This window comes from Microtus ochrogaster, chromosome 19 (genome assembly GCF_000317375.1).
Source record: "Microtus ochrogaster isolate Prairie Vole_2 chromosome 19, MicOch1.0, whole genome shotgun sequence".
Classification (NCBI taxonomy): Eukaryota; Metazoa; Chordata; class Mammalia; order Rodentia; family Cricetidae; genus Microtus; species Microtus ochrogaster.
In genome coordinates, this window is record NC_022021.1 from 29,744,281 (window position 1) to 29,770,633 (window position 26,353).

The following is a 26,353-nucleotide window of genomic DNA, read 5'->3' on the forward strand; positions in this document are numbered from 1 at the left end:
CTATCAAAGAGTAAAATGTTATATAAACACAAACAATAGGCCCATAGTATGGATTAAGTAATATTGTGGGGACCTCACAGTTTAGGACAAGTTATATTTTATGAACATTGAGATGTTAAGGGTGGTGCTGAGAATACCCAAGGATGCGAGCGTGTGTGTGTGTGTGTGTGTGTGTGTGTGTGTGTGTGTGTGTGTGTGAAAACAGCACCAAGATGATCTTTTCTGTCTTGTGGACACCACACAGCATGTGTACATGTCTTCACTCACCTACGCTGTTAGCCATCTTCGCCCATGTGGATATCTCTTTCTGATTCCACACTCTCTTTTCCTCCATGAATTTTCTACCAGGATGTTAGAGTTACATCTTTCTTTGTTCCTAAAGTCATAGGAACATGTTCTGTGCTTCTAAGTGCTGAATAAAAAACTACAAATACCGTCTGGGATTGACATGTCTAAAAACTTGTAGCTTTCACGAAAACTATTTTTCATGTGACATGATGGTCAAGCAGCAGCATCCCTCCCAAGTACCAAGGAGCCTGCTCATATCACTGAGAGACGTGTTCATACAGTCATGTGGAAACCACCTTCCCGGGGCTTTGTACGAGAGACAAATGTGTGGCACATGCCTTGAATCCTAGCACTCAGGATGAAGAGGCAGGCAGATATCTGTGAGTTCAAAATCACCCTTGTGTGCACAGCAAGTTCCAGGCCAGCTAGTCTGCACATAATAATAGCTTTGTCCCCATAAAGGAAACGATTCATAGGATAATTTATCTCAATCCTCCAGTCTCACATTAAAAGCATCAACAAACAACTATTAACCCTAATGGTCAAGCACATATCTTGGACCTTGTCAGTAACTACATGGCTCCTCCTTCAAATTCTCTCCTGCTATCATGTAGCAGAAGTGCTTAGGGCAAAAAAAAAAAAAAAGAGTTGAATTACAGGTAATTAAGGAATGCTGAGAGTGGGAGAAATAGTCTACCCTAGGAAAGAGTACACTAATTGCTTATTCAAAACCAAATGGCCAGCCCTGAAAATATATATTATGCAAACTGTATAATATATATAAACAATTAATGAAAAAAGAGGCTATGAATTTGAAAGAGATGAAGGAGAGGTGTATGGGAGTGTTTGGAAAGAGGAAGGGGAAGGGAAAATGGTATAATTATGATATCAAAAGTAAAAAAAAATTAAAAATTGAGTCCAATTGAAGGGAATTGCTTACTTAAATGTTAGAAAGGAGTTATATCCAATTTTGTACTGCAATTTTGAGCTTGTGACTAACCAGAAACTGAGCCATCAATATATTATAATGAATTTGGTGTCATGTCTAAGTCTACAGTTCAGATTTTCTACTATATTACTGAATGCGGCTACCCTTGAATTTATTTTTAGGTAAATACTTATCATTTATATAGAAGTCAGAGTGGCCTTCAGATTTTGAGGTTTTGCATCTATGTGGCCTCAGAAATTGCAGTAAATTTTAGTGCTATTATTGATGTCATACTGAGGGCAGGAAGTTACTTATGGATATAGGCAACATTGTTTGTACGTCTCGTCATGTTTAACATAATCAAAGAAAGTGGATAAAGAAAATACTTGTGAAATGATAGAATCTTTTCCCTCAATTTTAGAATTGGAAGAATGCTTATGAGTTTTAAAATTGGGAGAATGGCTTATTATGATAGTTGGGAAACAAAACAAAAAAACAACTGAAATCCAAGCAAGTCCATGGAAAGTTTTCAATAATCACATAGCTAATAGAAAATTTTGGCCCCATAGAATTTCTCTACAGGGAATGGTTCTCTGAATCAGTATCAAAGCTTCGGCTTTGGGGAAACAACAAAAGGATCTAAGAAGCAAGGGCAGAATTGGGAAAATTCCTCAACTCAGGTAGAAGAACAGGAAGAAAATGCATTAAAAAAAATGATCTGATTAACATCGGTGTGATGGTTTCCATCTGTAAGCCCTGTGCTTGGAAGGCTGAATTTGAGTTACAGGATGATAAGCATCTCAAAAATCAATAATAACAACAAAAAGAATCTTACTGGTTACCTCTATAAGATGTTCCTGCCTGTTGAAGGGCAATGGTTCAAGGGGATTTTCTGGAATTTTTACATCTTCATCTCCTGTAAACCACAATCCAGCCTACAAACAAAGAAAAATATTTACATATAATGAAAATCCTTAACATATTGTGCAAAGATGTAATCATTCCTCTTAAAGCCAAAATGTGAAGCAGTATTGTTCTACTCTCTACCCAGTGATCTCCAAAATATAGGCTAGAGAAGACACAGAGAGAAACAATAGATGCATTTGCATTTATTTTAATCTCATCCTTTTGCCATTTTTATTTTCATATATGATAAAGTATTTGTTAGTGCTATCATACCAACATATATTACACAAATAAAAGTCAACATAGTACGGGTTCTAGCTATGTTTTAGTGTTTGGAGTGTGACAATCACTTGGAAGTTATGACCTCATCTTAAGTTCTTGCTGACTACACTTTGGAGGGGTCTTTGTGTTGATAACAGTAGCCTTCATTTCCCATATCCTGGTCATACCTTCAAACTGCCTTCCTATTCCCATTTGGGAATGCCTCCACCATTTTTCCTTTTGTTCCAATTTCACTGCTACTATTATATAGCCGTATGACCTCTGCCATGTGTCAGCCACTCAGCTTTTTTGGTTTTGTTTCCTGTCTCCCTCTTACTTGTTTCAGCCTTTTTTTTATGTGACCCCATTGAGTTGCTCAGACCTTCAATGTTGCTACACCAGTCTCTTCTCAGATTCAGTGTCTGATCTTAGTCTTTAGATCAGATTGCCCTTTGTGTCTAAGGTGACTTCTATCCTCCTTTTCACTCATGAAAATCAATACTTCTTTCGAGACCAGGCTTAGATCACACCACCGCGGGGAGGATCCTCTAATCCGTCTCCTTTAAGCATGACCCTGACCTGACTATACCTCAACCTTCTTCCACTTTGAGTTGACATTCATGTCTGCCACTTAACACCACACAACAAGTGTTGAGTTGCTAGAGTATATATTGAGAAACTTGAATTTTATATCTAATAAAATTCTCTTCACACACACACACACACACACATGCACACTTGCACCAAGAGTTACTACGTTGTCTATACTCCAAGCTTTCTTTTCTTTCTTCCAAGAATTGATTGCACTTTCTGGAATAGTTAATGGTAACCATGGGTTTCCTGTAGATGTAAAGCATGGGTTTCTTTCTATGCTGAAAAGGAGATACTTCTACAACTAACAGAAATAAAAAATACTGTACCCAACAGGAAAATATACTTGATTATATGATTAGTAAGTTACTCTGTGGAGAAAATACCAATGAACTTAAAGACACAGCAACAAAATCTATACAAAAATAACTCAAAATTCTCACCCATAAAATTTTAGTGGTGTGAAATTTTAAATTTTAAGCTACTGAGTCTGAATGTGGTTAAACTGAGAAGCAACATTTAGTTAACTGTACTGCTTTACTGGATTAATAGACTCTATTTCTCTTTAAAATATGAAAATGTTCTTGACACTGTTATACTAACACTTGACTAAAGAATTTAGACTATTGGCGTTTCCTTAGAGAAGTTGTACTGTGTTTAATTTGGTCCTAAAACATCTGAATGACTGAGCTCGTGGCAATTATATGTTCTCACTGGTAAAAAGATGAGTTGATGCTTCAAAAGTATATAATTCTATATTTTGTACATTTCCACACTATACAATTCTATAGTCTGATTAAACCTCTACATAGGATAGTTCGTGATAGTGACAACAGGACCCGAAGCAAAAGACAAATAAGACTTTATGCTCATTACCCAGCCACAGAACATTGTCTGAACAACTTCCATTTCAGAAGCTTCAGAAATTGGCACAAGTCTTAATGGCTGTTGTGGTGAACTTGCAAAGAGTCAAAGGAGAGAGGCAGACAAACAGAAATCACAGCAGACAGCTTTTTCTTCCTAGAAAAGCTGATTTCAGTACCACAGTTATGTTATTTTACTGCTCTAATGTGACATATTCAATAGATGACATAAAAATTTCTTCTAGAAATGGTTTTGACTTTTCCCCCATGAAAGAGCTTTTTTTTTTTTTTTTGAGCCAGCTAATGTTTGAAGTCTGAAAAATGCATGCAGTAAAGTCAAGTGCACAGTCAGAGTCCTGGGCTATCCGGGAGTAGGAAGGAAAGGGATTCACGCCAACAGACGGTTCTAGTTTGAATCAGTGTTTTGGAAAATGTTGCCAGCAAAATTTGTTCCCTTATTTGTAAAAGGAAGATGTTCAATTTGATAACCTGTGTCAATCAACAACTAAGGTTTCCACAAATGTCTGTTTCTTAAAATTCTTAAGCTCTCTGGGCACAGTATAGGTTTTGCTCCACGGCTTTCATTTTTCAAAGAAAGTCATCATAACAAATTGCAAGCAGGTGCGACATTCCTAATTTGGTGTTTGAGAAGTACATACACCAGAGCTCAATTAGCAAAACTAGCATCTTGATCAGCCATTAGGGATCAAGTGTTTCATCATTTGGTTCAGTGTCTGAGCACAGGAACCTCTAGACTACCCAATGAAAAGGATGCCACCTATTAATCTAAATAAGACAAGACTGGAAACTCTGTAAGCTTTCAGTGAAAAACCACATGGGAGAAAATTCCCTACAGATCATTACCCTGCTTCAAAGTTAAGGCCTTACAAATGACTCCTTTCTTTGTTGTCTCTAGTGATATGGACTAGGAACAAGTCACACTCAGTAGAGACGAAGCAAGTAGTTCAGGCACCTGTGTCATTTATAGAATTCCATCATTAATCACAACATTCAAATTTTCAAAAACTGGAGTAGATGTTCATATATCTGACTTGATGGCTAGAAGGATATCTATCTATCTATCTATCTATCTATCTATCTATCTATCTATCATCTATCTATCTCCATTCATCTTCCTAATGACCAATTATTTTCTTCAATAATTTGTAATTTGGTTTCTGTATTAAAAATTCTAGCAATAATGCTCTATAACAAGCCACCATTACATTCCATCCACTAATTTGAGTGAGCAGGTATTGTGTTCTGGGTCACCCATCACTTTTTTTTAGGTGGTTTCACCCATCCAAGTTTTCAACCACCACATCTAGGGCAGTGACTTAGAACTGCCTCTTGACCTGAAGTATCAGACAGGATACATCTGCTTGTATATCTATAGACATTTGAAATGGAACAGAGGAACCTCTGTCAAAAGAAGTTCCATCATCCACTAATCCTCGCATTCCAAAGGAAAAGCACAAAACCCCCTTCAGCCATCACTGCTCTTGCTACTCCTTGGAGTTTAGGGGACTGGACAGTCGGACACTTTAAAGGCCTGCATGTGGTTTTGATATACACCTGTGGGCAACTAACTACTGGCTGAGAACTCAGAAGAAGGATAACGAAGGCTTTGTTACCATATTAAGGAACCTTAGTTCCCCAGGACATATTGGCTTTATTTTTCTTTTTCTGTTGCTTTCCCTGAGGATAGAAGCCAAATTCCTGCCTAGAACTTTGACTCTGTTTGTGCTGGCTACGTATGAGCTTCTAAGGAACACAGCAGCAACCTGAAATGTGATGTGTCATCAGTGAGCTGGGCCCTTGTTAGGACAAAGGGTTCTGGTATTACTGGTCTACCTGCTTATATTGTTCGAAAGTGATGGTGCCTGTCTGTGCTTCGTCCAGGGCCTTAAACCTCTGCAGAGTCTCCAAAAGCTCCTCCTCCAGGGGTATGGGCCATGGCATTGCTGTGACCATCAAGAACTTCCTCCAGTCCACGAACTCTGAGTTTACTGTTAATAAAGACGTTATCTCCTGCAACTGAAAGAACAAAGGAATATGTCACTGGAGTGTTTGTGGGAATAACTTGAAGCTCCTCCCACTAAGGCTTTCAGAGCTTGGTTCCAAGGGAAGAGGGATTTTGCATTGTCAGGCAGAGCCATTTCTGGTTTGGCTCTACTTTCGTTTTCTGTTCTAACAACTGATCCACATCAGTCAATAACTAGAAAGGATTTTATTTATTTTTGCTCTCTTGACATTTGTGGCTTTTGTTTACTGTTACTCATCCGATTGACTCATGGCATTTCTGTTAACCTGCGTCTTCACCAGTGGAAGGTTAAAGACAGGGAACATCACAAACAAACACGGCAGTGCACTGTAACTGTATTTCCTAGGGCATCTATGAGACTATGGTGGGAAACAAGGACTCTCAAAATCATCTACTGCTTCTTGCTAAGACAGTTGCAAGCTAAGCTGATGGGTTGACTCTCTCAGTTCCTGAAATGTGTCAATGTTTGGTCATCAATAATCTGTCTTACTTTCAAGTTCCCTCACTCATTTAAATTTCATAGACTTCTTGCTAGTGCCACCAACTGTGTTAGTATTAGTTCTCTTAGAACTACTGACAGATCAAGTGAAGCCAGCACTAAAGGCTTTTAGAGCCTAAGCAAAGCAGATGCTTACATCAGGTTGGGTGAGGTGCATCCAGCTGCTCGGGAAGTTATTCGTTCCGAGGTTCAGGGTCACCAAATCAAGCAGAATGTCAGTGAACGCCTTATTTCCTATGATGCCTACAACACAAGGAAACATTTATTTGTTGAATTTCTTAATTATTTCTAGCACTGCAACTTGTACTTTAGAAAGAGGCTACTTTAAAAACATTTTTAAAAATCCGGATGCACTTGTTATCTCTCCAAAGAGTCTCCTCTATGTTCCAGGAAAACAAACAAACATTCCTGGTTGAGAAAATATTTAAATTGCATAATCCTTAGACTAAAATCTTCCTTGATGTTTTGGTCCAAGTGGCTTGAATTTTTAAGAGCCATGCTAACTTTTGCTATCTCCAGCAGAATACAGAGGTAAAAGAGTTCGTTTTTCAAATGCATGCAAACGAGATGGCACAACAAAGGTAGCACCCATTTCTCAGTTTGTCCTCCAGGTGGCAATTGCTTGCTTTCTAACTGCAGGGAGGTTTGGATGGCTATTGAATGAGTTCAATGAGATTACAGGTTCTAATTAACTCTAAAATACTACTAAATATCCAACTGCCTTGCTCCTGTCCACTAATCTACTTTAGTATATCTACAAGGCACAGCTTCTTAGAGCTTACTCCAAGTTGCTCGCACATGCATTAAAAATAGAGAAACAAAACAAATAAATGCAAACAACAACAAAAACATTTGGATAACACACAGAGCCAAGGTACCTTCTAGAATTATGGGAGACCAGTTATATACATCCAAGTATTTGTCAGATACACTGTATAGAGCTATCCTTTTTTCAGGAGTAACAAAGGTGAATTAGACATAGCATTCTAATGTTTCCTTTTATGTCTGAGTTTTCATCATATCACTGAGTCCACATGAACCACACTGCTTCTTCCAACCCCTAGGAAAATGCAGTTATCCCTTTGAAATGTCAATGTTTCAAACCACATGTATTTTTATAAGACTTGTAAAGCAATACGATGATTAGCAGGAGTTCACCCTTATTCTTTTGGTATAATTAAACATCCACAGGTAATTCAGAGATGAAGTTTATATTATTTTGATTTCACAGAAGCATCTAATATTAGTCATGAGAACATTTTCCAGGGTAAAATGTTTCCCTGGAAATAAAAGTTTATATGATGCCACGCTGAGTTTCATATATTATAAATAAATCAAACATGTTCTTTAAGATGGAACCACAAATAAAATCTATTAAAACTGCCAAGAGAAGCAAAGCGCTTAAAATTCTAGCCATTGTATAATATGTTCTCATGGCGACATTAGGAAACAAAATGTTGCAAAATTTGCTATTTTCGGTTCACGTAGGATTTGTTCATATGGGCATCTTAGTGTAAAGTGTGAAAGCCTTCTTAACATTTGACCTTGTTACTCAGCTGTCCAAGGCATTTAGGCATACTATCCTTTTCAGACACCGTCGATAACAGTTTCAGTGATAACATTTGTTCAGAGATAAATTTAAAAAGAATTCCATCCGTTTGGCATGGTGAGCTACTCAAGGCAACTAGACTTTAGAAGTCTAGGAACCAGAGTCAGTTGTCCGGCAAGTCTGAGCAAGCGAAGAGCATCAGTTGCTCGGCCTTCGAGAAAATGCTCAGAAAGGTGACGTTGAAACGCTGCTTAGGAGTCCCAGCCTTCACCCCAGGAATTGAAATCAAACCATGCAAACACAGAATAGAAACAAAACAAAAGGGATTTTGAATTTTTTTTTTTTTTGCTTTTGCTTTGTATCGCTTTGTATATTTGGAAAATGCCGAGTGTCTTTTGCCTCTGAGGCGAAGACTGGCTGCTACTTTACTTTAAATACTTTTAAAGATTATTTCTTTAGATTTGTTGTGATCAGTAACAAGCCAACGTAAGCAGCATCACTCATCTCTTTCATCTTGGCTTTCTGAGATTGAGGAGCTGTCCAGATCAGGTCCCACGTGAGCAGCTGAGGATTGTGTTCTTGTAGTCCACAAATGGATAGCTTTCCTAGGGTCAAAGCTGCTGATGTCTGGAGAGTTCAGCTGAATGACGAGGATGTCTGTCAAGCTCTCAGCCTTGGTTTTCTCATCCATGTGTGAGTGGGAGCGTTTTATCTGACTACATCCGCGTTCTGGTTCTGCTGAACTTGCAGGGAGGGCCAGAACTAAGTCAACGAGCATCAGGATATTTGGATATTTATGTGAGTAAATGGAGTTTACAAAATCCCAGGTCAGCTTCCGAACATTCTGAAATCTAGGAGGCAAGAGAAAGGACAGGAAAGATTGAGAGACCTAGCCTTTACGCAGCTACTGATATGTGTCACTTTCTTCAGTTTGCTTCCTGTTCACCTGGCATATATCTCTAATTTTAACATGCTCCACTCGGTATCTACTTCGTCAGTTTTCACATTGGCAGCTTCTAGAACTGGTTCATAATGTGAGATCAGAATGGATATCTCTTTTTCTCCAAATTCTGCAATCGATACAGATAAACAAAATATCACATACCCAAAATAACATCATGCAGTCGACAGAACAGTGAGTTCAGAGTCACTGATGCCTATGAGTTACCTTGATTTATCTTTGCGGGCCACAGTTTAAAGCTTCCAATCATGGTTGCTCTCACCACATCTAGGCTGGCATCTCTGAAACAGTCTTGCAGCCTCTTGATAAGATGTGTTAAAACCACCTTTCTCACGGTAGAGATGTTTTCTTTCCCCTGGAGGTAGTTACCATGAAAGTGTGTGGCTGAATCCACCCTGCGTTCTTTTGGCCCTGGTCTGGAAGAAGATCACCCAAGTAAAGAATTAAATGGATACCCACCAGGAAAAGAATTCCCCTTGTCAAACTGTCTTCCTTGACAGACCCTCAGATGGTCTCAACCTGTCACCTTGATTGATAAATCTGGAGCATTTTCAGTGTTGACTCCAAGGTAGTAAATACATCTGCAATTGAAGAATTTCTGTCCTGACTGGCACGGGACAGAACACTAAGGACACTAATGATGTCCATCAAGAAATGAGCAAATTTGATGATATCAGCTTGGAGAAGAAGATCTAGAAGTTCATTGGCTTTCTGTTGGTCGGTATCATTTTTGCCTTCATCTGCCTGTAATACAAGTTTGGAATGATACGCTAGATATTTCTCCATCTCAAAAAACTTATTCCAAAGAATTCTATAGGATTACTTTTTGATGTTCCAGAAAAACATATTTCAAAATTACTTACTGAATGCAGTTGCTGAACAATTGCTGGGTATCCTTTTAGAAAGTTCTGGAGGGCAGCCTGTAGTTCATGAAGCCACTGTCTGCCTCTGATTTGAGAAGGCATCACAGGTCGAAGGTGGAGGTCTCTGAAGGCAGTTATGAGAGAATTCCTCAGAAGCGGAGAGTGGCGGTAGAAGTGATAAATATTGGTAAGGAGGCCCGTGAGGTCGTGGTACAGAGGGACACTCTGGAACACTGTTTTATAAGCCATTTCTAGGTGATGTGCAAAGCAATACACACTTTGCACACATGGCTGTATTTCTTTCAAAAGCAGGGCCACTCGGTTCTCTCCCTCCATTCCAGGGGAATCACTGCTTCCAAAACCAACTAACTTTTTTGCCCAGTCATGGCTTGACAGCCTAAGTTGAAGATTCATCTCTAGAGTTTTCTCAATAACAGTTTTTATTGTCAAGGGGTCCTTCTGTTCTACTGACTGTACCCCAACAATCTGACATTGCACTCTTCCTGCATGTGCAAATTGAACATAGACCATTGTGACTTCCTCGGCTAAACTGTCTATACTTCCATCACTGATGACTGAGAAAAACTTACTTTTTTCTAGTTTTTCTCTTAGATTTTTTCTTTCGACTTCAGCAATGTAATGTGTGAATGTTCTTGCTGATTTATTAGTTCTGAAGACTGGGCCTATGTCGACACCCTTCATATCATCCAGCTTACACATCCAAAGAAAGTCTTTGAGGGGCCGTCCAGTCTTCGCTAGGGCATGACATGATCTAAATAGGTTCTCTACTCTCCCAAGAGTAACTTTGCTCATGGTCCTTACCACTATCTCTGTGGCAGCTCTGTTCACTGGAGAACCACTTGTTGCTTCCATCAGAGATGCCTTGGCATGGGCTTCACTGAGGTGGTGGGCACTGAGAAATTCAGCCCTGAAGTTGTCTGTGCCGTAGAAAAAACTCACTTGACTTCCCCCCGACTTCACCCCGTGCTTACGACACAGGGCACAGAACATAATGTTTAATAGCTCATCGTATACAAGCCAAGGGTACTTTTTGAGCCAGATTTTCAAAAACTGATGGTTTCTTTCTGGTAGGTAGTAATCAAGTTTTCGTGTCTTTTTCTGCTTTCTGGTGACTTTAGTCACTGCATCTGAAGAGTCTTTTCCTTTAAAAAAACCTCCACATGGTTATTGAAGAACTCCTCCCACATATATCTGCCTCTTAAATACATATACTCTTCTCATTCAATATATATATATATATACATATGTACATAATATAAATGTATATGTGTATATATTTTTATGTATACATGCAGTTGGTGTTGCTCTTGTGAATATGAGTACAGGGCTAATCATTTTGTCTTGAGCAGTCTACTTCTTAGGGGGCTTGACCTGAAGAAAACATATTCTCCTTTTCAGTAGCCACAGACTGTCTGTAGCTCCTCAGCTAGGGGCGGAGCCTTTTGAGCCCTTCCCCCATCTATGCCGCAGTGTTGGCTGCTGTGGTCTTGTGCAGGCCATGTTTAGGCAATCAACAGCAAAAACAATGACCATGAACATTACTGCAGTTGGTGAGACACCAACACTATGACTAAGTGTTTAGCATAGATCTAGAAATAAACATACAGCATGCATATTCTTTTCAGCTGGGTGTTGTTTGTTTATAATTTGATCAAACTTAGACCATAACTAACTTTGAATCATTAAAAATCCCACATCTCATATCCAGCTCTGTACCCTCTGTCTAAACGACAGCAGTTATCCTTGTGTGCATTATCTCCAGCTGAGTGTGTTCAGAGCACTCCTCTGATAAAGACTGTTCTCCAGCAGTTTTCACTCAGCTGGGGGAGGAAATACCAGCCACTCCCTTGACAGCTCATTGAACATCCATCCTCCTATACTCTTTGCTATACATTTTCTAAAGTTTGTTCTTCTAAATTTACATATCTTCTAGATCCTTGTCACCAAATCACTCAACCCTTCCTTAGATCTGCTAATCTTTTTCTCCACATATTTTGTTCTTGGACGAGCCGTAATCATTACACACCAATTCTTTGCTTTGCACTCATGGGCACTTTCCTAGATTTCATATTCTGTTTCATAATTAACCTACTGCTTTATATTATATTTTTCTTTGTCTTTTCAAGTCAGATTCTAAACTCTACCATAGCAGATAGTTTTTTCTAATTATGTTTTTTAAAATTTTTAGCTATTACTTACTTTCCTCTTTCCCTATCCATTCTCTTATGGTGGGTTGAATAAGAATGACCTTATAAGCTCTTACATTTGAGAGCTCAGTCATCAGTGAGTAGCCCTACTTGAGAAGGATTGGGAGATGAGGCCTTGTTTAGAGGAAGTTTGTCATTGGGAGTGGGCTTTGAGGTTTCAAAGGCCCACGCCAAGCCCAGTATCACTCTCTTTCTGCGACCTGAGAATCCAGATGAAGAACTCTCAACTATTTCTCTAGAACCATGTCTGCCTGACTGACACCAGGCTCCCTGCCATGTTGAAAATGAACTAAATCTATTAATTTTTAAGCAAACCCCAATTAAATGCTTTCTTTTATAAGTGTTGCCATGGACATAGTGTCTCTTCACAACAATAGAACAGTGATCAAAACATCAATCTTGCTGTTTCATTATTGTCTGAAAATGGTCTTCCCCTATTTATTATACTCATAAAAAAAGACAAATTTTATCTGTAGACATACTTTTATTCCAATGTTTCTAGAGTTTATATATTGAGATATGAGTGTGTCAGGTTGTAAAATACCATTTGCTATTTAGTTTTAAATTCTTAGCCGGGAATGTCATCTTTGACTTTGAGGATATATTGAAGAATGTGTTATGATATTCACCATAATTACTTGGATCCCTTTAGAAATAAATTATTAATGACTTATAATCTTCAAAAGTTCACTTTTATGTTCTGGCTTTGTGGGAGCCTAGCCAGTTTAGATGCTCACCTTCCTAGACCTAGATGGAGGGGTGAGGACCTTGGACTTTCCACAGGGCAGGGAACCCTGACTGCTCTTCAGACTGGAGAGGGAGGCAGAGAGGAGTGGGAGGAGGGGGAGAGGAATGGGAGAAGGGGGAGGGAAATGGGAGGCTGGGAGGAGGTGGGAATTTTTTTTTCAATAAAATATAAATTAAAAAAAAGAAAGAAAAGTTCACTTTTAACTACTCAAATGCCTCTAAATGGTTTTGTTAGTTCACTAATCATATAGTTTCCTCTCAGTCACCATTATTTTGTATGTAAATATTTAGCATGGACTTTCCTACTTCAAAAGGAAATCATGTGATAAAAGGGCATTGTGGAGGTTGGGGCAATGGCACTTAACTGAAGGGCCTATAGTTTGCTCCCAGTATCCACAAGGTGGCTCACCACTACCTGTGACCATAGTTCCAGGGCTTCTGATGCTTGCCTCTGATCTCTACTAGCACCAGGAATGTCCATGATGTATTTACATATATTTCATGAAGGCATTCACTCACACACACACACACACACACACACACACACACACACACACACACAATTATAAATTTAAAATACATTGTAAAATTCATTCAAGGGAAAGAGGATAGACTCTGTCTTGCTAGAAGGTAACAGGATTTCGGAGTTGGCTTCTGACAAAGTTGGAATTTTGGTATTTTCTAGTGTCCACATTAATCTTTTCCAAATATTGCCAGCATGTCTGTCCTTAGACACATTGTGTGTTTATACACATTGGATACATAAAGATTTCTTAAGCTATTTGATGAGCTGACACGTGCCAGTGCTTGTGTTCATACAAGCACACATATGTACACCTTGATACCCATTGGTCTTGACAAGGAAACCATAGAGTATAGAATGAGTTATCATTGTTGCTTTCAATAATATTTTCTATGGATTTCTGGAAATTTTCAAAAAGTGAGACTGAGTTTATGTTTAAACCCATGGAGTGTCTTTACAGAAAAAGGATGCTTTCCTAATAATTAGGACATTTGGAGAAGTAAAATAAACCTGTTTTGAAAGACAACTTTGTTCACACATAAGATGAACAAACTTTCAATTAGCAGAGTCCAAAATTTATATGGCCATAAACATACTGCTTAACAGCTTTGTGATGGAGTGAGTGTTTGGTTCTGGTGATTATAGATGATGATCCTACACACATATCAGTCTGAATTTACATAGGATACTAACCGGTGGGACTCACTGCAGAAGACATAGACCTGTCATGATCAAATGTGAAGGCACTCAACAATTTATGTGAAGAAAATAACGTAAGCATTCAGGTGACCAAATAAATTAGGCAAGTATCTTTCAGGAACTCATTTGTTCTGATCCAGATCTACGAGGCACTGAAGGAAACGGCAGTTCTAAGAGGGACATACTTCACTTCCTACTATCCCCTCCCTGGATAGATAGAAACAGAAACTCAGCATCCCCAATACATCGCTACTTAGAAATATGAACAAAGATTACCTTCCATATGTCAAATGGTGTCAAAGGAGACAAAGGAGGAAGACAGGAGAAAAGAGTTACCAAGGATGCCCACCGCCACACCCCCACACTGCCGGAGTGTCAATCACTGTAACTCTCCTCCTTGTTTTAATTCAGATGGATGCCCTTTAGAGCAAATAGCTGACAGACTGAAGCAGAGCAAGGTCTTCTTGCAGTACTACACATTCCAACAGAGGTCACTCATCTTCTTGCCAAGCGATAGCCACCACAGGCAATTCTAATCATCTTGGGTTTCATCTGTGGTGATTTTTTTCTTACCTTTAGGTGCCATATCTAAGAACTGATCTCGGAGACTGTCAAGCTGTTCAATTGTCAGGGTGCCATCTTCTTCCTTTTCTACTGGTGGCGGACGGGTCGGTGGGACAGCATCTGGGAAGACTTTTATGTCTCCATTGATGTAGAAGTCTTCTTGGCTTAAATAAATCTCATTTTGAATTTTTGTAGATGTTTCAATGTAGTAGCGAGCTACTTCAGTCAATTTCTCTATACTAAAAAATAGCAAAATGAACAGGGTGATCTCCATTGAAAATTTTATTAGATTAGTAGTTAATTTAATAAGATACACACACACACAAAAGCTAACATATTACATGGTAAGTTAGATGATTCTATAGTTATTTAAAGATTAATTTATCTTAGGCAGGGTACAGATTAATAAAAATAAAAACAAAACATACTCTGATTAAGTAGCTAATATAGTTTAGTTTTATGCAAAGCTGAACAAGAAGAGAGTCTATTAAATTTTGTTTTATTAGTATTGAAATATACTTTTCTGTGTAACAAAGATTTTATCAAAGGGTAGATTATTTTTCAAAATAAATTAATATGGCAGATCACAGTGTTCAATAACATTTATTTACTTCTAGAAAAGCAAAAAAGTAGCTTTTTTTTAGCTTTTTGCCAAAGGATTTAATGTTACTCAAGACACACTTGGTAGAATAACCTCCAGTGCATTAACGTTCAAAGCTGGATGATATGCCCATGAGCAGCAACAGTTGAGGGCTACCAACTGTTCCGGGTCCTAGGTTCTCACCTATAATGTGCTTGTCATAGTCCTTTGGTAAGTCATGGGTTCTGGCGTGTTTTATTTGTAAAATAAAGTCATTAATATTTACTCCCTTTTTAATGATGATTTATAGGAAATCACACAGGTCATGGGTATAAACAGTCAGTGGATAGTTAATGGCCTAATGGAAGGCAATTTAAAGGTGTCTTAAATATTAGACATAATCTACCACCACTGTAATGAACAAAAAGATTTTTGCTTGCTCTTATGATGAAAGATTGAACATTGCAAGATGATGCACACATATTCTGTTTTTATATAATGAGCCACAAAATATTCATATGCTGAAACTTTAAAAAGAATGATCAGTTCCTGGCCTTGGAACCAGACTATCAAATGACTGTGCACCACCTAGTGGAAGGTTGCTATGAGTAATTTCAGTACAGAAGAAAGAAATTGCCAGGATAATAGAGATTCAGGGTTCAAAGCGATTTGACAGTAACTCTCTCTCTCTCATATATATATATATGCTTTAGAGAACTTTACTTACCTGGCCATTTCATTTAGATATCTCTGGCCAAGCCATTTTTCCATGAACTTGTAGACATCAACCACCTTTGTTACTAAATCTTCAAGGACAGCCAAAGCTTTTGTCTTTATTAGTTCAAGTCGAAATTGCGTGGCTGCTTCTATTTAAAAAGAGAAAAACGGAATGTAAATAAACTGAGCTCAGAAAGACAAATCATATGCTTCCTTAGTCCTATGGAATCTGTATTTCAAAGATGCATGAAAGGAGAAAGGAGGCTACTTAGAAAGAGGAAGTATGCCGGGAGTGAGGAAATCCAGAGAGTAATTAGGCACGAATATAATCAAAGTATGTTATATGCAAGTATAAAGAAATCATAATGAAAACTCTTGTTTTGTAAAATTAATATACACCAATATAAAAGAGAATGAGGGATTTTTACTGTATTACATATACACACATTTTTATAATGACTCAAGTCTACTTATTCCAATCACACTTTGGTTTATGAAGTTCCATTTAATTGTAGGTAAGCTGGCATCCATCTCAGAGAAGCAAAACAAAATGTGCAGTGAAGTCTTTCGAGATTTTAAAATTATTCATGAGCTTTATATTGAATAGTACTCTTTTAACAATACGCTATTTAATGTTTGATTGTCTATAAGATCACATATTGATTTGTTGTTCTTAAACTATAGCTTTAACTGTGTTTTCTCTCCCTTCCTTTCCCCGTTTCTATCCCAAATCCAACTCCACAGCATTCAGAGTCACCTGAGTCTTGTCCCATCTGCCTTCCTCCAGATGTCAGCACAGTCCCACTTCTGCTCGGGGATCATTCAGACCAGCTTCCACAGGGACAGGATCTTACATGTGTTGAAGCAGGGTCTAATGGACAATGTGTGATCCGGCTGCCGAGTCCCCAAGTCACTTCTTTGGGGCTTATCTCCTCCATTTCATAGCTACTAGCTGAATAGTTTTATATCCTTTTTGCTTTGGCCCATACCTCTCTGCTTTCTATTCCTGCCCCTTGTTTTCCTCCTAAGCACGTTTTTCCATACTCTTCAGGTTCAGCTAACATTTCTCTGGGGAGTCGTTCTTGATGCCTCACCACCTTGTCTCAAATGTCTATTTCCAACATCACAGAATGCTATGTGACTGTCCATATCCCTTGGCTTCTAGCTTGATTACATATGTACATGTGTCTTAGCAACCACCACAGGACACGGCCTACAGTGAAAAACTTGATAACTTTTGTGACATGAAGAAAAATTTTATGCCACTGAGATTCTTGTGTCAGAAAAATTCAAAGATGAAGCAAACTGGAAACCACAGGAATCAGATGTGGAGACAGACCCTACAGATGCCTTCTGGCTCCCCAGGTTCAAGTCACAACTTGATTTTTATGCGGGATTATGGGAGTAGGGCGTGGTAGAGTGGGTAGTGGGGTGAAGGGAGAATAAAGGAGAGAAACAATGTCACCATAGCAAAAATTTTCTAGTTGGCCCAATATGTCCATGTTACAGTTTAGGTTCAAAGAAAAAACACCAAGAATCCCAAAAATAGAGCAGGTCCACTGACTTAGTCAGAAATGGCAGTCTTGGCTCAGCTCAAGCTGGACTCTGGAGGATTGATGGCCAAAAGACAAAAGTTCATTCTCACCATTCCTCAGGAACCTGTGAAACTGGTTTCTGTTTGCCAGGAAGAGCCACTTCCCTATTGACACACACCCAGGGTGCATAGCAAAGCCACGGGGCCACAAGCCCCTTCCCCCAACACCCTAAACTTCCAGGCTATTCTAGTTCATAGGCTTTCCTCCCTAAACTTTGGCCTATGGCTTTTTCTTTATATACCACAAGGATTTTCTCTGGTCATTGCCAGTCTGTCCCATAGTGGTAGTCACAAATGCTTTAGACTTCCCCAAAGGCCTCTGACTATGCCTTTCTCATATCTAAAATAAAAACCTTCTCCTCTATGGGTTATAGCAGGCTTTCTCCAACCACCAGCTCCCAAATCATGACATGGAGACTTTATTAACAATGGATGCTAAACCTTATGGTATGCTTGTTCAACTAGCACTTGTAACTTACCTGTTCCTCTTCACCTGCGTTTTGCCTGGGGGCTTTTTTATTTTTATTTTTATTGAGCTCTACATTTTTCTCTGCTCCTCTCCCTGCCTCTCCCCTCCCCTTCAACCCTCTCCCAAGGTCCCCAAGCTCCCAATTTACTCAGGAGATCTAGTCATTTCCTACTACCCTGGGGGCTTTTTAACTTTCTTTCATTCTTTAAGTCCTACTGTCTATCTGGCTGGTGTCTTACCTTTCTCTCTGGTTCTCTCTGGAGCCTAGATTCCTCCTCCTATTCTCTTTGCCAGCCACTTGCACCTATTCTTCTACGGCCTAGCTATTTATCGCCTAGCTATTTATCGGTCGTTCAGCTTTTTCTTACACCGATCGGGTGCCTTAGGCAGATATAGCAACACACCTTTACATAGTTAAACAAATGCAACGAAACAAATGTAACACACCTTTATATAGGTAAAGTAATATCCTACAAGAATGGATGGGCCATTTTGGTGGCTTCTCTGCGCCTTTGCTTACAGTACAGCTATGTCACCTAGGATATTGACAATTCTGTCTTTCCATAGACTATCTTGGCTCAAGTCCTGATATTCTAAAAGACAATGAAAAGAGTCCTGGGAGAATAGGTCTTGCAGAGACCTTGCTGAATATAGGGAAGAAGCCCTTAACCTGAGCAGAGATGTGGGGACTCTTGACTGATCTTTCATTCTCAGAGTTTACTACGCTTTGGCCAGGACTTCTTTCCTTTTTTTTTTCTTTTGAAAATAGTTATTTACTTTTTAAACTTTATGGATATGAGTATTCTGCCTGCCTAAGAGGTATGGACAACACATGTGTGCCTGGTGCCAGCAGAGATCAGAAGGCAGCCTTGGATTCCTTGGAAACTGGATCTTGTTGGATTCCTCCTCCTACCTTCCATCTGCAGGGCGGCAAGGTGTTCTTCCTTAATCCTGAGTTTCAGCTCATTCCTCCTCTCCATTTCCGCTAGCTCCTCAGGAGAGACTGTGATGGGGCTGACCTCTGCCACAGGTGACGACTTTCCTGAAAGGGAACTGAGACATGGTGAGTAAATCACCAGACTATGAGTTTATGGAGATGGCACTTGTATGGTGTGATGACGCAGCAAAATCTGGAGAGTCAGAAACTGGCAGAGATTTTGAAATGGGAATTTTGGACTCTCTGGGGTGGGTAATGAAGTATTGATCACGTCTCATTGAGAATTCTGTGACTTTCTGGTCTGCATCCATAATAAAACATGTTGTGTCACATCTTAAGAAGAAAGCAAGGTGAGTAGCATGTGCCGAAGTGATTACAGAGAAGAGGCATGGTGTCTGCCTCACTTCCTCCCAGCATTCTGTTCTGTCTACTCCACCCACCTAAGGGCTGGCCTATCAAATGGGCCAAAGCAGTTTCTTTATTAACCAATGAAATCAACAGATTGACATATGACCTTCCCACATCAAATATGCATCCAAATTAATTTTCTTTCAATTTGTTCCCACCTACAAGTATTTCTGTGACTGAGTAAACTGACTGGAAAGTAAGAGCTTGTGGATATTTGCTGAGGATCTACCCATGGCAATGTGATTCTATTTCAAGTATAGTTTGTGGTTTCTACACAGTCCAATAATCATTCTTGAGGGTATGATTACATGGACTTCACATTACGTGAAGGAAAAGGAAGTGGAGGAAGGAACTGTGAGTGGATAGGTCTATTTGCTGGGCTCGAAATTGCATATCTAGATTACAAATGAAGGAGAAATTAATCTCTGCATTTGTTTCGTCCTCTGACTAATTAAAGATTTGACTTGACCGCTTACTCCATTAAAGTAAACAGAAAGGTTGCTTTTAAATGCTGAAGTTTGGCTTATTAGAATATGAGATGGAATGAAGTGGCTTGTTCCTTCTCAAATACCTCTCTTCTGTTTGCTTCAGGGGTCACTAATGCCCCTCCCCTTATTGTCAGTGTTTTATTGTTGTTGTTTTGTTTTGTTTTCCACAAGTGTCTTTGACATCCATCATAGAGCATTTCCTCCACATAGCTTGTGGTGAGACTTTGTTTGTGCTCTAACATTAAAGTTTTCATGAAGATCAGAGTGCTGAGCTAGCCACTAGTTAGCTACAGAGGCCAGCCAGTGGTGGCGCACACCTTTAATCCCAGCACTGGGAAGGCAGAGGCAGACTGATCTCTGTGAGTTCAAGGCTACCCCGGGTTACACAAGATTGACCCAATCTAAAAGAAACAGAACCAGGTAGTGGTGGTTGATACCTTTAATCCCAGTACTTGGGATTCACACACCTTTAAACCCAACACTAAGGAGAAGGTGGAGACAGGAAGGGTTATGGCTGGGCAGAGAGAAGAATATAAGACACACATGGCGGGGGAAGGGACAAGAGCTCAAGGCTTCAGACTGAGGACTTGAAGAGACCGGATACCAAATACCCCATTCGGTCTGAGGAGTAAAGGTAAGAACTACCTTGCCTCTCTGATTTTTTAGTTTTCACCCCCCAATATCCTACTCTGTATTTTTATTACCAATTAGAATTCATACTAAAGTAGGTGCTTAATAAACATACAGTTGCAGAAACTTTCCTCTTGTGCTTTCTACTATTCCTTTCTTGTCTCAAATTACATAAAAAATGTCCACATGGAAATACGGAGAGGGAAGAGTAACGTTTGTGTTGTTGCTTAAGGTCAACAGGAGTTCTCTCTCAGCCTGTTTTCTAGAGATTGTTCTCCATTTATGACACTAAGGCAAAGGGTTAGGTAGGAGTGTTCCAGCAGAGAACAATTTGCTTAGATTCAAGTGCCCCAGAGACCTGTAAACACAGAGCCTTTTAACTTTTACAGCAGACATGAGCCCCTCTGCAGAGACTGCCCAGGTCAGGAGTGTTAAGAGTTTAAAGCTGCCTTCGAGAAATATCTGTTGGTTACTATGTGCTTAAAAGAATCAGGTGGTTAAAAGAATGCCTGGTTAAAAGCTTGTTTCCTACCAAGAGGTTCGAAGAGACTTGGGTACCCGGTCCTACCACCCTGAATACCTTTTCCTTTCTTTTCTGCCTTTTTCTTCTTGGGAGCCTCCTTCTCCTTCTTGGCTTTTTTATTTGCACCGGACTGAGGAGACTTTTCTTTGGAATCCATTGGGGGCAATTCTTTCTCTTCTTCTATCAGCCTTTGGTGGACTTCAGCAGCCACCTGTACGGTAGTGGTATTTCAGTTAGGGCGGTGTTTAACAAATATGATAAACCCTTGGGTGTACTCACTTAGATCCATGGAAGCTTCCTTCTTCTGTGAACAATGAGGCCCATGTTCTCACCCTTTAAGAAGCACACAGTTCCATGATTGGCTGATCTAGCCTCAAACTGCTATTCCGATTTCCCTGTCTAAAAGGAGGCTGGTATCTGCTTAATCCCCGATGGCAAGGCATCCTTATGTGCACTCATTTTGAACTCTAAGCTGGTAAACATAGGGTTTTGCACATGTTCGTGTAGTTTTAGCTTCACTGATAAAGCAGCCTGACTACATCTTAGGCTTGAAAGCCATTTTATAGTAAAAACAAGGTAGAGTCATCCCTGCTTTTGATTAAATTTTCCAAGTATCTCCCTTGTAGTTAATCCCCCCATCACTCTCATGAATGTCTGGATTATGTCTATATTATCACTCTATGATAGTTACAGAAGGGAAATTACATCCTCACACTGAGGTGATACAGACCTTTACAGGGTCATCTACACTGCCTCTCTTCTTTAAGATTTACAACACACTTTAGGTTATAAAAAGTCTTGTCTTAGTGCTACATAGATTAACTCAGAAGATGTTTTATATATATATATATACATATATATATATATACACACACAGGACATTAAATACTATACAATAACTTTCTCTAACACACATTCTCTCTCTCACACACACTGAACTCATTGAAGAGCTGAATGGTGGCTATCAGGAGTTGAAAGTGTGATATAGATATGAAAATGGTGTAGGAGTTCCTTCTGTTTGTGTGTTGCTTTCATTGGTTAAAGAATAGAGAAAGTGCCTTGGCCTAGCTGATAGAGCAGAACTTTGGTAGGTGGAGAAGACAGAACTGAATTCTGGGAATAAGAAAGCAGATATATATATATGCATTCAGAAGGTAAAGAAATGAGAATCAATAAGACTGTATGTATTTTATATAAGCATTTGTTAGGTCTAGATCTGATATGATTTTTGAGATAATAGAATGAGGAGAATAAAGAATAATAAAGGAGATATACAAAAATATGGACAGGGCATATTTCCCTCAATTGTCTTTGCAATCTCGTTTGCACACACACAATGAATACTATGAGCCAAGTCACTGGGGGAACATTAGAAACTACAATGATAGGAAAAATTTAGGATTATAGAAGGCCTGGACTTCAGGAAAAAACAAACAAAAACCAAATAAATAAAACTTTCAAGAATCTGACCAGGTACAAGTAGAAGGTACATATTTTAAAAGGGAGAAGTGCTATGCGTGGCACTATAGTGACACAGGAAAAATGAACACTTTATGCTCCATGGCCCAGGATGTAGCCATCCCCAATTGTTTCATGGGCATTAAACCTCATCACCCTAATGGGTTTTCATGCTCCCAGACGTGTTTGGGCTCCCCATAACTTTAGGTACATGTACTCTACTTATGGAAGACAGTGTTTCTTAACTAATAGATTTTTATTTTAAAATTGTAAGATGTTGCAGAATGGTCTGCCAGTAACACTTGAGATATCCAGAAAAGGTATATAGAACAAGCTCCTTTGGTTGACTTGCCCCCCCTCCCCAGGTGATCTTTTGAGAAACATGGGTTTCATGCTATCTACTGTACTTTCAAGTTCTTGGTAAAGTAGAAAGCTTGCTTGTTAACAGTTCCCCATTTAATTGCAAGCAATTCATTTTTTTAAAAATTTGTTCTTGCAAAGTAGTGTAAGTTAGCAATTTTCTTTAAAATTGGTCTTATCTCCTTGGTAACAACCTTGTGATGTTGATGATGATGAAGGTAATGATTATTCTTAGCATTTTTCTTGTCCACTTCTCTCAAAGACATCCACATCTCTTTCAAAAATTAGAAGAATTTAGAATACATTCATTAAAGTAGCTGCTAAGGCTGGAAGGAACTTTAAACATACTGCTTTGACACTGTAGGTGTTAAATATGACTTCTCTGAAATCATTACATACCTATCAATTAGAAAATTTTGCTGAAAATTAACATAGCATACTAAATGAATACTTTTTGGTAAAATTGCCCCTTAGAAAAAGCCTGAATTAAAGTGCAGTTCATTCCAATTGCACCAATCTCATTTGAAGCTGTTTGCCTACATCCATTTTCTGAATCACACCTGTCTCATTTGGAACTCAAAGTTCCCTTAAATGTTTGTTTTCTAACTAGGCATGGTTTATTCATCTAAAGGTCTGGGTGCTAAAGTCATGACTATCTTGTCTTTTTTTTTGTCTGCTTTTAATTGTACAATATTAGATTTATAGAAGTCTATTGCAACAAAAAATCTGGATTCATATATTGTTATATATGTTCACATAAGTGATTATTTTTCCTGTGCTTGCTATGAGACATTTCAAAATACAAGAGGAAAATGTACAATTTTAAGTGACCTTTTAGCAAACGAACTATATTTATAGCTTCTCACACATTTCATATACAAGACTTCACTGAATTTCTTTCAATCATTTGAGAATTTTTCTTACTTTATAAAGAAGACATTGAAGCCTGAGAAAAGCTAACAGGTTTTCCAAAACAACAAAACAGACCATGTTTAACTGTGACATGTAACTAATACTCTAGCCATACATACATCTCTCTAAGAAGGCAGTGTTTTCACAGGTACTTTTAATGGGCTATGTATGACCTGCCCATTCTGGTTTTGAACTTTAATTAACAAGGCAAACAATTCACCATCTTCCTAGAAAATCTATCTGCACCTGTTTCCCACTTTCTGGGACTTGGTGCTTGTGGTTTTTGTGGTAATCATTATTGTCATCATCATCTTTTTATTGACTTTAGTGTTTTGAGCATGGCAGCAGCTACAGCAGTTTCTCAGGGCTATACTGCTAATTCAGGATTATGTTAGGTGTGAGCATTGTCCTAGATTAAGGTATATGGAAAGTATTAGAACCAAGTTAAGAATTCAGGAAAACACTAGCAAGACAAAAACTACAAAGTGGGGATGGCTTAGTGGATAGAGTGTTGGCCTAAGCAAGGGTGAAGACCTGAGTTTGAATCTCTAGCGCTGACGTGAAGCTGGATACAGTGTTAGCCCTCTGTAGTCTTAGTGCAGCACGATCAGAAGTGGGAACATGAGAATCCCCTAAAGTTCATGACATAATTAGCCCGGCATGCATCTGTGTAAGAGGCAGGGGCAAATAACAAGGAGATTCTGTTCCAGTGATAGTGGAAAGTGTGGAGAAACATCCAATGTTGTCCTCTGACCACTAGAGGCACATACCCACACTTATATATATGAACATGCACACAAATCACACACACACACACACACACACACACACACACACGATGAATACTATGAGCCAAGTCACTGGGGGAACATTAGAAACTACAAAGATAGGAAAAATTTAGGATTATAGAAGGCCTTCACTTCAGGAAAAAACCAACCAACCAACCAACCAACCAACCAACCAACCAACAAACAAACAAAAACCAAATAAATAAAACTTTCAAGAATGTAACCAAGTACAAGTAGAAGGTACTTTTAGAAGGGAGAAGAACGCTATGCGTGACACTATATTGTCACAGGAAAAATGAACAAACCTGATCCTGCTAGTTATAAGGTTGATGAGTTAGTGAGGGTAAGACACAAGACAGCTGAGTCTCTGGGACTCTAGGCCAAGGTTTCAGATTCTATAGAGTTACTGGGGATGACCCATATCATGCTCCGTTTGCATCAATAAGTTTTTTAAATAACATCCTTTTCTAAGACTCAGAAAGCATGACAGAGGAGGAAGCAGAACTGGTGGAAGAACTGAAGATGTGCAATAAAAATGGTATCATCTGAATATGACAGAAGCTTTGCGTGCATGGACTCCTTGTGGTTGTGGTTAGTTACTCAGCATGTGCCCAGGATTGAGCCAATCAGCACTGCATTATGGGTGAGGGAGAGGTCCATGAAGGTTGCTGCAGAAGGGTGTCACCTTCTTCACTGTTGTAGCCACAGATAAATAGCTCTTGTTCCACCTCATAGCTCCTCATCCACACACAGGCAATAACTCAGATGAAACTTTAATTGGACCACAAGCAAAAGGAAGATATGAGGATAGGAGGGAGGCTCCTTGAGAAGAAGGCTGGCTCTAGGAGAGGGAGTAGGGATGAAGTAGGGGACTGGGTAACGAGAATGCTGAAGTTCATTGTATAAATATATAAAAACATTACATTAAAGCATATTCATTTGTTTGCTTGCTTTTGTGTTTATATGTGTGGGCATGCATATATGTGTGTACCATAATGTAAATCAGGAGATGGTGTATAAGGTCACTTCTTGCTTCTACCATGTAGGTTCAAAGAATCAAACTCTAGCCCGCAGGCTTGGCAGTAGCACCTCTACCCTCTGAGCCATCTTGCTAGCCCTTTGTTCATGTGTTTGTTTAAACAATCTATGATAATTATTTTATCTATATCTTTTTAAAGATATAAAATGATTGTTGGTATATTTAGAATCTATATCTAATATCTTGATATATGCTTTTACTGGTTATTCCAAATATTTGATCTCCCTTGTATTAAATACCTTCAATATTTAATTTCCCTTATTTTATTTGAAAATAATGGAAAATGATCCACTTAGAAATTATTCTAGCAATAGCATCTGGAGTGACTAAATAATAAATGTGGTTAATAACTTACTATAGGATCCCAGCAGGGCCAACAAGAGAATAGTAATTGCATACATTACTTACACAACTTACAAAGAGTAAAAACTAACAAGTGGATGAAACTGTGAGACTTTTAAATAGAGATGCTAAAAGAAAAATGAACATAAATAATCTCAAAGTATAATTTTCTAAAAAAGTTAATTGTAAGTAAAGATTATTCCCAAAGAAGATGTTCAATTCACTAGAAAAGTTTTCATCTCAATTTTTCCATGAGTCCAGTTTCATAGTCTCAAATATACAAATGGCAAGGATCAGCAAGTTGTAAATAGAAAGAAATAGGTTTATTCTCATAAGGTATAGTTTCAGCACAACTCTTAATAATTCAAAGAGAAAATAAATGTAATGAGAATAAAAAGAAATACTTAAATAATGTTATACATTTATAATTTTATACACATTTGAAACATAAATATATACTCTATGACAAGGAAGGTAAATTTGTAACTCTTACATATGACCAAGAAGGTATATACAAATTAAGCAGTGATACACACAAACACACCTACAGAGGAAAGCAGTGATGTGTAGATGATAGCATGCATTCCCAGGTCT

General features: G+C 38.7%; 1 protein-coding gene across 1 annotated transcript in view; it reads right to left on the bottom strand.

Moving 5' to 3' along the window:
• Spef2 (sperm flagellar 2) overlaps positions 1-26,353 on the bottom strand; it is a 151,266-nt gene that overhangs the window by 12,962 nt on the left and 111,951 nt on the right. Inside the window, exons 26-32 of the mRNA XM_026783829.1 lie at positions 20,918-21,071; positions 18,788-18,916; positions 15,822-15,960; positions 14,524-14,753; positions 6,517-6,623; positions 5,692-5,874; positions 2,059-2,151 (exon numbers count right to left, since the gene is read on the bottom strand). Of these exons, the coding sequence (XP_026639630.1) occupies positions 2,059-2,151; positions 5,692-5,874; positions 6,517-6,623; positions 14,524-14,753; positions 15,822-15,960; positions 18,788-18,916; positions 20,918-21,071 (1,035 nt within the window). The remainder of the gene's footprint in view (positions 1-2,058; positions 2,152-5,691; positions 5,875-6,516; positions 6,624-14,523; positions 14,754-15,821; positions 15,961-18,787; positions 18,917-20,917; positions 21,072-26,353) is intronic.